Genomic DNA, 13,618 nt, shown 5'->3' with positions numbered 1-13,618 from the left:
ACCGAGCTACCGCTCGGAAGAAATAAATGACTTTCACGATCGCGCACAACAGATATTTATTCTTTTCTTAACAATTCACTATTTCTTTTTCAACGTCAACTCCTTTTTTAATCCTATTTTTTAAAGAATAAAATATTATTTGAAATTAAATATAATAAGAATCTTATAATATTATATCTTATAATATATATAATAAGAATCTTATAATTTTAGACAAAGAATCATATAATTTAAGGAAAAAATAAGGAACAATGGCACTATATTTGAAATTATGATATATTAGTAATAAAATGTCTTGTTATTTTTTGAGTTTGCATAAAAGATAAAACGTGTCTTATGTTTTTTTTATTTCTGCGATACTACATATATTAAGTATGATTTATATATATTTGAAAAGTTTTGTTATTAAAATATTCCATATCTTATAGAAATATATCTTCCTCTGTCATTTATTTATTCTATAATTTTAATAAATGTGCTTTGTGTCGACGTGCGTTAGAAATATGACGGGATTTATATTTTTTGTATAAAAACTGGTAACGTGTTCACTTATTGGGGCGCAATAATCCATTATAGTTGCCATAAAAATGCCATAAAAATGCTTCGTTTTACTTAATCTTTGCCGGGAATTTTATACATGTTATCTTTTCATCTTTCTCATTTCTAAACTCCCACATAATTTCGAGACTTAGCTAAAAAGCAGGAAAAAAAAGACGTTATTAAATTGGTACAGGGAAAAAATATATTTTTAAATAAGAAATTCATTAAAATAAAATAAAATAAAACGTATGAGAAAATAAAAAATAAAAGATTTAAAACAGAATCTTAAAAAAATATCAAGAGATAAATTAAGAAAGATAAATTAACAGTTTGAAGAGGAAAAGAGAGAGAGAGAGAGAGAGATACACATACCGCTGGAGTTGTCTTTTCCACAAAGAACGTCACTTTGTATTCAACTTCCACATCCTTTTTCAAAGGACACTTAACCCCAGAATCTGGATCCTTGCAGATCTCAGGTTTTTTTAATGGAAAAGGCACAGGCACGTCGAGTAACACACCAAATGCTTTCGCTTCAACATTCTTCACATCTACGCCTACAAAGAAAAAAAATGAGTTAGATGTATTTCTATATGAGCACACAAAGAAATTCAAAATAAAATAATATTAAATAAAAATTCAAAATAAAATAGTATTACTAATATTATTTTTAAAATTAAACAATTAAAATTTTTTTTAATAAAAATCCATATTTCTCTCTCAGTAGCATATAAATTACATAACTTTTGCAATAAGATAAAATTTGCAAAAGTAACATAAAATTTGCAAATTTGAAAATGATGATTATTTGAGATATAATATTTTTACTAACTTTGTGCTCGGTTCTTATTTATTATTTATTATTTACTTATTTTTTAACGACAGGACATTCTTTAGCAATGTTCACTCGCCTCGCTAGTTTTTTTCGTCGTGACAACCGTAAAAAGGAGATAAAGAAAAAGAAGATAAAGAAAGTAATGTATCATCACATACCTAAAATATCAGCCGACTTTTAAAATTTGGTTTCTACTAAGATGTAGAAACGATTTTCTTTTTAATTAAGTAAAATTATAATACTAAAATTATAATAACTTTCTAAAATTAATAATCAAAATGAATAAAATTATAAATATTTTTTGGATAATTTGAGAATTTTTATTTTGGAAATCAGAAAATTAACGATATAATTAAAATTAATAATATGTTTAATCATAAATAATTTTTAATATAAAGAGAAAAAAATTTTTTTTAATTCCTTGTTAAAATATTCTAAATAATTTTTAATAGTTTGTGTAGAGGAGCGAGAGAGCATCACATACAGTCCGTTCTTCTACCTTTATCGATTATATTATTAATAAGCCTTAAGAATGTCACAATACAGTTATTATGAAGGAATGTCTTCAAGCGTTCTCTACGTCGAATATTTTTTAAATATAATGAGAGTTAAGAAAAAAAAATTTTAAAAACAGGTGAAATGAGAAAAAAAAACAAAAGAAAAATCGAGATATTTGCAAGGACAAAAAATAAATTATAGCGAATTCAGTTAAATGCACTAGTGCGCACTGGTGCACTTAAAAAAGCTGTAATATATAAATAAATTATAATATGTGTAATATAAAATATGTAATATAAAATGTTATATATAAATAAATTCTAATATATAAATAATATATATAAATTTACAATAGTATAATATATATATATATATATATATATATATATATATATATATATATATATTTTGTTATTTAATATGAATAACGATATAATAATAACTTGTAGAATTAATTATTCTATTGTTTTATTTATGTTATAAATTATAAATTTGTATACAATAGTTTTTAATATACTAACTTGGTGTAAATTTCATGGACACATGTACTTCGCTTTCACGAATTATTGAGCATTTTTCTTCAGATGGGTCACAGCTTGAGATTATTATGTCACTAAACTTACCCACCTCCGAACCTAGAATTGATTTAAAATAAATATAGTACGAATCATTTTAATGTTTAATGTAAATGCAAATAATTCAATAAATATATGACAAATTTAATATCTATAGTTAATAAACATTAATAAGTAATTAATGTTCTGCATAAACACATTGTGTGAAGGCGTTTGCTTTGTATCATCAATTTGCTATAATCACATCTCTTGCATCACTATCTAATGTAAGATTACAGGTGGTATGATTACATGTAATCTATAAGTAACGCGTAAACAAACATTCGTGCTACATAATTAAATCGTGGTTTTGCATGTAATATTGCTAATAACTTCCGATATTACATCCTCAATTAAGAACTTCCAACGTTTTTTTCTGTAACTTATGGTTAACGATAAAAGCAGAATAATTGATATATACCCTATAACAGAAATCTTTGCGTGCAATTTTTACAAAATTCTTATCATTTACAAAATTAATAATAAGACAATTTAATTGTTTATTTTTTTTTTCAAAAAAAAAATAATTACTTAATAATTAAATTTATATGTTTTATTTTAACAATTTTTTTAGGAGTAATAAAATATAATATTTCTGCCTTGATCAATTTTAAATCTCAAATAATGGTTTTTATCAGAACTTTCTAAAATAATTAGAAAAAATTAAATTAAATTAGAGATGATTTTTCCTTAAATAACAAAAGACGAAATTATTTCTCTTTTTCTATTTTTGCAATTTTTATAATTTTTAATATTTATATATCTTTGCTATTAAATTTGAAATTAAAATTCTATTAAAGTACTTATTTTTCTAAAGTTCAATTTCTAGATTTATATAGAATGTCTTTATTTTACATAATTAATTATTCGGAAAATATTTTAATACCTTGGTATTGTGGTTAAAAAAAAATGTCGATTTTACATTAGCCAAAAAATTTATAACAAAAAGGACATGCTACAATTTTAGTATGACATTTTATAAATATAAAAAATATAAAAACAAAATATTAGTGTCTTTAGTCATTCTTAATGCTATTTTGTGCTTACACGTAATAAATTTCATAATTAATTATTAAAACTTAAATAATAATAAAAAATCAAATATTTCTTACGGAAATAATAATAGCTATAGATCTTGCACAAACAAATTCTCAAAAATGATTAGAATCACAATAAACTTACCACAATCTTCGAAAACGAAAGCAAGAGAAGATATTATACAGCACAGGACGCATAATAGCGAAAAACCAACATCCTTTCGTGTCATGTTGCTTCCACGACTTCCACGTGAATATTAATGTGGCTGCGTGAGATTCGCGCGTCTAAATTTATAAGATCGCGCTTATCCAATGCGAAAACACAATTCATCTCATTACGATTAATGATAGTGAGATTATTACTGTGTATAGTTCCATAAATAAATGGTATACTATTAGTGGTAGATATGGAATGATAGTTTTATACTATTTATAGATATGGAATGATAGTTTTATACTATTTATAATGATTACAATGAAAAATATTATAGATTATACTTGATTTATAATAATAAAAATATTGGTATAAAAGATAAAATATGTTAATCTTATATCTTTTTCAATATAAATTTAAATTAATATAAATTTATATTTATAACGCAAATATATAAAAGCGACATAATATAACATAATCATAGTATAAATATATACATATGTTAATTATTTTATAATTTTATAATTTTATATTTTTAATTATTAATATTATTATATTTTTAATTATTAATATTTATATTTTTAATTACGTTAAATATTTTTTCTATTATTTCTAATATTTCTAGAAATATTTTCTATTATAATATTAAATATTTCTATAGAAAAATTTTATTTTGTTAACATTTGAAATACAAATTTTATACCATAATAGAAATATATATATATACATATATATATATATATATATATATATATATATATATATAACAATTCAGATGAAAATTCTTAATTTTCAGATAAAAAATATATTACTGTGCTCTAAGTGAAATTGTATCGCAACAGTTTGAATCGTTTCCCGCGTCACAAGAATGTAAAGATCGCAGCGCCCCGATGCCAGCATCAGTCGTGAGGAAGTGACGTTCTTACAGCGCATCGTCCACGTAGCGTTTCAAGTATTCGCACAAAATATCCCGTAACGACACATTGACAAGACACAAGACATATCGCAACATACTTGAGTAGACGCGTGAGTGCCGTATTTCTCTCCTGTTTGTAATCTTCTCTCATTCTGGTGCAAATTTTATTTCTCTCGTGAAATTTATATTGGTAAATATTTTTACGCTAAATATCACAAAATATATACAATTTCCTGTGTGAGAAATTTCTGACATGTATAACCCACATCTTATTTACCTTATTAAAGTGCCAAAACGCTATTTCTGTAGCTATATATTGAATGAAATATTTTTGGTGCATCGTATTCCGTGGCATAAATTTGATGATATTTTATAAATTCACCAATCTTGCTCACACAAATACATATAAAAATTTATAACCTAAATCTTGCTTAACTTAGTGCAAAGCTGATTTTTAAATTTGTATGTTAAATAAAAAAGAAAGTATATATTTAATATAAAATAAATATTTTTATATCGTATAGTAAATGTGATAGTATTATAATAATATTACAAAGAATATAGTCAGTGTATTAATCAAAAGCTTAGAATATTCCTAACAATTTATCTTTTAATAATACCTGTATTATTTGATAAATTGAGCATACATAATTGTTTTTTCTAATAAATTCTATTTTTTTTCTTGCAGATTCTCAATTGATATGGATCAAATTAAGAAGCTTACTGAACCTGGTCGTCAGTTTGCCAAGGACAGTATTCGACTTGTCAAAAGATGTACCAAACCAGATCGCAAAGGTAATTTAATTTTGATTATATAAACAGCTATAATATAATAAAAGCAAAACAATAATAGCAAAAAATAATAACAGACTATATAAACATGAGTATACGTTTTAGTCATAACTTGTACTTTTATAAATTGCAGAATTCCAAAAGATTGCTATTGCCACTGCGATTGGCTTCTGCATAATGGGCTTTATAGGATTCTTTGTTAAGCTAATTCATATTCCAATCAATAACATCATTGTGTAAGTTTTGTAATATTAGTATATCTTTGTTTAATCATATTGATTTATATTTAAATATATTCATTTTATACATTTTTTTTCAGAGGTTCATAAATTACAATCTGAGATTCTTGTTACTTTTAAGAAGACTATTGTTAAGGTCTCATAAGGTTACTTCCGTTGTTGTATGTCCCTCTATTATTTATAACACAAAAATATGTTTATTCTGTACTGAATTGATTTGGCAAGTGAGATAAGTGAGAGATGTGTGCATAATATATTAATGAGTTTTATAATAAAATAGTAACCTAAAATCACTTATTTTCTTATTCATTAATTATATTTCGTAGAAATAAGAGAAATAGATTTATAATTTAAGAAAATATAAATGCGATATTCTTATTTAAAGATGTGAAAAAATATATAGACGATACTCTTGATTTTTCTGTTTTATGTATTATTTATCATTAGAAAAAATTTCTAATTCAAATTAAAATTTTTGATTCAAAAATTTCAATAAAATTAACACACACACAAGAGAGGATTCTAAAAGTTTAGATTATTTTTTAGTATTGAAGGCACTTTTATTTAAAGAATAAAATTTTTTGTCAGGTTACAACGATAAAATTTTTTCGGCCGTTTTTCCTTCTCGCTCGCATAATCAGTATATCAATCAGAAGAATTTGCAGGAAAAACGGTCACACTGCATGGAAAACCATAGCCAGGTACTGAGTAATATATGTAGAAGATATAATAATGCCAATTCTCTTTGTTGGTGAAAATTTGGCAAGCTTCTTTTACAAATTTACAGCTTAATTTTTCTTCAAAAAGCGAGGCTTACTTTCTAAAAGAAAAAAATTTTTAGATAGTTCACAGAAAAAGAAGACAAATTCTTAAATACTAGAAGCCACAGTATCCAGAATTATAGCACTGGCAGTATTCAAATAATAAAAAGGGATATAAAAAATCGCGGAGGTTGCGTACAATGCAAATTTACGATTTAAATACAGCATAAATTTATTAAAGCGCTTTTAACGGATTCTCTCTTTAACACATTTTTCCTTTTAATATACATTAACTTAATATTATTTTTTAAGTTCAAAATTAAATATTTCTGACATTTAATCAGATGTATATTAAACTATTAAATACTCTGTTCTGGCAACTTAATAAAAATTCTATAAAAAGAGGATAATATTTCTATAGCACCATTCACACTGCTGTGTGATATTGACATGATTGCCATTTTCGCAATTTACGAATTAAATGTCATCTAGGGTTTTACTTAATTTCGTAAATTCCATATACTGTCGAAGGAAGAAAAGAAAAAAACACGAGAGACTTTATCTCGCTTTGCTTTGCTCACAAAGCGCTAGGAAAATCTCACGGTTTTATCAATCTGACAGTGGCAACACTCCGAAGAGGAAAAGGCATTTAGTCCGCGGTTTTGTAAGCGTTTGTTTCGTTATTTAATATTCCAGCATTTCGCTAAAGATCAAACTAACTTTCGTACAAAATTACATGAGAAATCATCTTATAAGCGTAGCCCAAAGTGCGTTTGCCGAAATAAAAAACAATATTTTATAAAAAGATATTCAAAGAGTTATAATCGATGTAAAACTATTTAAAATTATTTTAAGGCTCAATAAAAATTAAAAACTTTTAATTATAGGAGACAAATACATTTCAATAAAATAAAGTTTCTTTTTCTTTCTGATTTTGAAAATATCAGATAAATCTTTTAAGAAAATACAATATTTGGGCTCTCTCTTTTTTTCTTTTTCTCTCAAATTTGGGAAAATTATCATGTTTATTACAGAATAAATTATATATATTATGTTGCGCTTATTTTCACAGTTCTCTTTGGTATTACTTTGTTTTTCTGTCTTCTTTATGTAACAATCTTTCATGTGAACGTTGAAACTAGATGTAATAAGAAATAGTGTATGTGTGTGTTAACAGCGGTAAAATCTCAATTTGCAAACGCACTGAGGGAGGGTAACAAATTGAGGTATGTCGTTAGGCACGTAATTCTCTGTTCTTCATCGAATCTAGCATTTAATAATCGTCATGTAATTAAGTGTTCGTTAACTATTAATGGTATGGACTTATGCGATATTTTATGCGATCTTTTTTGCGCATGAATATAACATATACATATATACAAAATGTCTCAACATGCTAAGTCATTATTTTTACAAAAAACAAAAAATTTCTCAATTCTCTTATAATTAATAAATGTATTAATATATTATATAAGGATCTTTTTAAAATAAAATTTTACATGCTTTATTTTATAAAATCTCTTGCATTTATATTATGTAATTGTGAAAAGAATGCATCATGATACACCATCTTTGAGACATTCTATATACGTATATTTATATAATATTCATATATTTATTTATGTTTGTATAAAATATATGTGCGTGCGTACATAATATTAAATATCATTCGCGTTATTCGTAATTATAAGTATCCTCTGAACGCACGTTATCGACTTTTTGATAATCAATATCATTGACAGATTTACCTGCACCGGGATACTTTCTCACTGTTTCACGAATCCGAGACAGACGCTTCGTGAATAATTAAAATTATTCTCAAGATTATTAATATAGAATAATTAAAAACTTATTCCCAAAATATATCAAATTTTTTAAATAAATATAATTAATTCATTTTCATAAATTTTTTCTAATAGTAATTTTTTTTATAAATGTAAATTAAAACGCTCTTATTTTTTATATTTTATAATTTTTCCATAACTTTATATAATAATATATTATTTATAACAAAAATTTATAAGAAGAAAAATTTATATTCTAAAATAAAAATTTTTGTTTTTTATCAATATTTTTAAAAATTTTATGTAGTTTACAAATAAAAATTCTTTTCAATTACTAAATGTTAGGCGCGTTATGTCTCGGTTCTTCTTTATTATTTAACGACAGTATATCCTTTGGCGATGCTCACTCGCCTCGCTAGTTTTTTCGTCGGCGCGATAACCATAAAAAAGAGATAAAGAAATAATGTATTCGTCAAGAAACAAAAATACCAACAGACTTTTAAAGTTTTGCTTTTACTAAAATGTAGAAGCGATTTTTTTTTTTAGTTCACTAAAATTACAAAACTTAGTTTTGGACATTAATAATCGAAATGAATAAAGTTAAAATATTCTTTAAATAATTTAAAAATGTTTATAATGGAATCAGAAAATTAATTAATTAATATAGATATAATGACTATAATTAAAAGTAATAATATGTTTAATCATAAATTATTAATTTAATATGAATTTTTAATATAAACAGAAAAAGAGTTTTAAAAATAATTCTTTATTAAATATTCTAAATAACTTTTAATTCTTGTAAAGGAGCGAGAGAGCATCACTGGGTACAGTCCGTTCTTCTACCTTACATTATCGATTATATTATTAATAAGGCCTTAAGAATGTCACAGTACGGTTATTATGAAGGAATGTTCAAGCGTTCTCTACGTCGAACGTTTTTTGAGTATAACGAGTGTTCATTAACAAAAAAAGAAGAGAAACAGATGAAATGAGAAAAAGAGGAAAGGAAGATCGATGAATGATGAGGAAGACGAAAGATAAAAATCATTGTTCGCGTTTACGATATAATAATCGACTTACAAGCTACGGACTTTTACGATCGAGAGAGACTAACGAGGAGAAGCACGGATTGCTTGTATAAAAAAAGTTAAAATTAAATATTAAATTTAAAAGAATAGAGAAAAAGTCATATGATCACCATCCAGTTTTTTAGTTCTGCAATATCTCGTATATGGAATGCATATAATCTTGCTTTAGTCATCACGACGCCAATTATTTCTTATACATTCATATTACTCAAAATATATTAATCATAAAATGAAATTTTATATGACATATTGTGTGTATAAAATTAAAATAAATTGGAATAATAACATAAAATTGATATCAAAAATACAAAATATAGAAATATAGAATTTTCTACATAAAAAATATCAGAATTTTTTTTCAGACTTTTTCTGAAACTCTTAATTTTCAAATCATAATTAAAATTACTATCACTTAAAAAGATTAAAAATATGAATATAGTAAAAATATAAAAAGAATTAAATAATTATCAAACAACCACAAGATTGAGAATTTTTCTGCCTAAAAGATTTATCTTTATTAACGCCGATTGACTTTTATCATTTTTAATATCCTTTAGTTTTGTCATTTATGCATTTATGGAACTATATAACAAAAGAATATATCTAATATATTTTTACAATTTAATAAAAGAATTTCTTTTTTAAATCTCTTAAACATTTTTTAAAATTCCATATCATTTAGGCAAAATTAGATTAATGTTGGTAAAAACAAATTATGGTATCGATTTCATACGTTCGAAACTTCAAAAAATTATTATGTACGCTTTCCGAGCTTCTCGACGATCCTCTCTCCTTCAAAAAAACGGTGAAAAAAACGATATTCGCCGTTTTGCTAAACCGTGCAACCAGCATCCGACGTTGCCGGCACAAAGGGGCTACCTTGTCGATAAAAATCGGTTTCGTATTCCTCGACCTTCACTGGATACTCGGTCACACAGTTCTGCGGCTGATTCAGAGCCGGCGGAGGTTGCTGTTGTTGCACGAAGTTCTCCTGATAGCTTGGCAGCTGAAGGGGCTCGGCGTACTGCTGGTAAGATGTCGTGTCCATGCCCTGCTTCAAACAGGTTGGACTGTGGAGACTCAACATATCGACCAGCCTGCGCCTCTGAGTCTCCAATTCTTGAATCTGGGACTTCAGATCGTGATTCTGCGTCTCGAGGATCTCGGACTCTTGCACGAGAATCACCGTTTTCTCCCGCTTCTTCAGCCGGCACTTGGTCGCCGCGATCTTATTGCGCTCGCGTCGCCGTCGTCGTCGCTCCTCGTCCTCCGGTGTCAGCTGCAAATGACAAGAATTTTTTTCGATCTTGGCGTCTTTTATTTTCTTTTTTTACGAGAGAAAATTTCTTGGATATCTTCATTTTTTTGTCATTAGAAAATTTTCTATTCCGTTTCTTCAGATTCGGAATTTTGGATATCTTTAGATTTTGAAGTGTTAAAAGAAGGATTAAAAAAAGTTTGAAATTATTTTTGGATCTCTTTAATTTTCTTAAAAATTTCAACATTTTCGTTTTCTATCTTCTTTTAGGAGTAGGAAGAACTTTGTTGAAATTTCAATTTTCTTGTCAGGAAATTGTAGAATAATCCAGTCCTTAAGATTTCATATTTTGATCTTTATTTTGAAGTTCTCGAAGACTCTTGTGGTTCTACAGTTTCAATCGACATGAGTCGCATATTTCGTAAAAATTCATTTATTTTCCGCTGAATGAAAACGACCAGTCATATGAGAAAGGATGTTAATCGTTTGCAATTCGTTGCACTTTCACGAGCAATAGCAAGAATTTATGTAAAGATATTAAAATCAATGCTTGAATAAAATTTGCCTTGATCTTTGAATATGACAAGAAAATGTGAGTATATATTCTCAATTTTTACATTTTCAAAATTTTTAAGCAAAGTTTTCAACTAAAATCATTTCTGATTCAGTTCTTAAATAAGAAAAATATATTTTATAAAATTCCGCGAGTCATAACTTTAGAAATAACTTTAAAAATATCCGGGAAATATCAATAACTCGATCAAAATTCTTGTCGTGATAATACTTCAATGTTTTATTCCAGGGAGAGGGCAAAATTTGTATTTAATTTAAAAAAAATTTTATTCCTGCCTAATAAAAAAACTAATAACAGTCTTGAATTTATGTTTTATACTTGAATGAAGCATATGTGCCAAAGACATGAATTAATTCTCCATTTGAATGTTGTTTTTAAGATTTTTTCATTTATATATCATGAGATATATATTTTTTGCCTTGACATTTTTCAGCTACAATAAATTTTATTGCAATATCTGATCGAAACCGTTTACCAAATTTCCAGTGTACAAAATTCTCTATAGAATAATTTATTTCACACACTTATACTATTCAAAAATAAAACATATCAATGACAATCTATTTTCAATTAGCACAAAACTTTAATAAATTATGTACAAAGTAGATATTATATTACAAGATAGAGATATCCTATCTTGTATAAAATTATTATTATTTTTCCGTATTTTCTATTTAATGAATAACTAAATTATAACTAAATCTGCTTAAAAATAAAAAATAAATACAGCAAAATAAAGAAATAAAAATAAATTTTGAGAAACAGAATTAAAAATATATATTTTACGATTACAAATGTTGATTCGTAACGATTAAAATACGAATGCGTTATTTCTTCGCGTTTTGAGATTCTGCTAATTTTAGCAGCATGCACTTCAAGTCGTAAACACAAACGATCCTGCGCGTAGCATGTAAATTCACGAATATCGAAACTGTCGAAACGATCCAAAGTCTGTTGGAATTAATCTATTCACACACGCGAATAGTCGCAACGACAGTCAAGGACACAAGAAGGATCGAAAAGATTCCACGTCTGGGATTAAGAGACGTCTCCGAACTATCGCTAGGAAACATAAAGAAAGATGGGATTGTGTAGATATACATTCGTAAATATTCATTCCGTGCAAACTGTCCATTTTAGTTACATTTTTCGTATTTTTTCATTCAAAATTAATAACATTAATTATCATGAGTAATTATTATGATTTTACAAAAATTTCTAAAAAAATTGATATCAAATCTCGAATTCCTCGAAATTATTATATTTATTAATTATTATTAATTTTTATTTAATAATTAATTAATTAATTAATATGAAAGATTACAAAAAATGATCAAAAACATCTCAAGGAATTAAAGACAAATCATTGCTTACAAGGTATTAATTTTTACTTTGGCAGTTCTTATTTTTGCACCAAATGTATATAAAGTTAACTCTATCGTCTCTGAATGTGAGTAAAATTCGAAATTCAATCGAAATTTACTTACACTATTCTTGTTGTTGTTGTTGCTCACCTCATCCTCTTCCTCGTCGTCGGCGCCGCTGCCGTCTTCCTTTTTCGTCTTCTTTTTGCTGTCATCGCCACTGCTATTCGCCCGCCTTTTCGTCTGCAGTGTCAGCTTCAGCCCTATCCAAGGGAGTTTAATTGATTCTCATTGATTAACTTTGCTCCTAAATATATCGACAAGGCGTTTGCTCGCGATACACAAAGATTGCAAGTCCATTGGAGTACTTAAAGATGTTAGAAATTACACGCTGTGGGGGAGAGAAAAGATGGTGTCCCCTTTTTTACTATTTTATTAAGAAATATAAAATAAGATATCATTTAAATTTAAAATTCTTATATTTCTCATTTAAAAATTTAATTTAACTAAAAAAAAATTTAATTTTAATATATCTTAATTTTAATTCAATTTAAGAAATAAAATTTTATTCGTGTATATTAAAAAATATTATAACAGTATCATTAGTTTGAAATATAACTGTATTATGTAAATAGATAAGAATCGAGAAATCATATTCATTTATAAAAGATAGAAAGGTCGAACATATTAATATAAATATAAATTATGTAGCATGAGATAGTGATAGATAATCACATTTTATTTCGTATGTCTGTTAACATTACGATAAATTGTAGACTTCCGCCGGAGAGTAGATTTGAAAATATAACGCATAATACATTACTACCATAGAAAATGACAGTGATCGCTAACATTTCCACGGTATGTACAAGGACATTCTCGTGACCTTCGTAAAACTAAATTGCGATAATTAAGAATTATTTATGTCAAAGCTTACACGATATACAATCCGTTTTTTATCAAAGTGTTATTCTACGCAAATTCTACATTTGAGAATCAACTTAATTTCAACTAATTAATTTGGCAATTAGTATAACAGATCAATGCGATCAGCGAAAACAAAACCGCCAAAGTAATTACGATAATGATTCTCCTCTTGTATATATGTATGTATATATGTACATATATGCGTACATATTACGTAACCCGTACAACAATTTGAAA

The 13,618-nt window shown here is 26.2% G+C and overlaps 3 protein-coding genes across 5 annotated transcripts in view; 1 reads left to right on the top strand and 2 right to left on the bottom strand.

Moving 5' to 3' along the window:
* Positions 1–302: 302 nt before the first annotated feature.
* Positions 303–3,805, bottom strand: LOC145968480 (ecdysteroid-regulated 16 kDa protein-like). The gene is made up of 4 exons (XM_083093970.1): positions 3,667–3,805; positions 2,392–2,505; positions 913–1,094; positions 303–692 (listed from the first exon to the last, which is right to left on the bottom strand). Exons 1-4 carry the CDS (start codon positions 3,749–3,751, stop codon positions 609–611), a joined length of 465 nt encoding a protein of 154 aa, XP_082950096.1. The 5' UTR covers positions 3,752–3,805; the 3' UTR covers positions 303–608.
* Positions 3,806–4,549: 744 nt separating this feature from the next.
* LOC145969156 (protein transport protein Sec61 subunit gamma) lies at positions 4,550–6,038 on the top strand. 2 transcript variants are annotated; one of them, XM_083095027.1, is made up of 4 exons: positions 4,550–4,701; positions 5,280–5,386; positions 5,517–5,619; positions 5,703–6,038. In XM_083095027.1, exons 2-4 carry the CDS (start codon positions 5,293–5,295, stop codon positions 5,710–5,712), a joined length of 207 nt encoding a protein of 68 aa, XP_082951153.1. In that variant the 5' UTR covers positions 4,550–4,701; positions 5,280–5,292; the 3' UTR covers positions 5,713–6,038. The 2 variants fall into 2 exon arrangements, with proteins under 2 accessions (XP_082951153.1, XP_082951152.1); XM_083095026.1 differs by having other exon boundaries at positions 4,607–4,781.
* The window catches only part of Atf3 (Activating transcription factor 3), a 27,584-nt gene continuing 19,668 nt past the window's right edge, over positions 5,703–13,618 (bottom strand). Inside the window, exons 3-4 of one of the 2 annotated variants that reach the window (XM_083095022.1) lie at positions 12,578–12,717; positions 5,703–10,537 (exon numbers count right to left, since the gene is read on the bottom strand). In XM_083095022.1, the coding sequence (XP_082951148.1) occupies positions 10,091–10,537; positions 12,578–12,717 (587 nt within the window). In that variant the 3' untranslated portion in view covers positions 5,703–10,090. The remainder of the gene's footprint in view (positions 10,538–12,577; positions 12,718–13,618) is intronic. The other variant, XM_083095024.1, reaches the window with a different exon arrangement.

The sequence above is a fragment of the Camponotus vicinus genome, unplaced genomic scaffold (genome assembly GCF_025532165.1).
Source record: "Camponotus vicinus isolate PSW18456_S1 unplaced genomic scaffold, iyCamVici1.0 SCAF_3, whole genome shotgun sequence".
Lineage (NCBI taxonomy): Eukaryota > Metazoa > Arthropoda > Insecta > Hymenoptera > Formicidae > Camponotus > Camponotus vicinus.
Note: the sequence above shows the minus strand (reverse complement) of the source record. Positions and strands in the feature narration are given on the sequence as shown.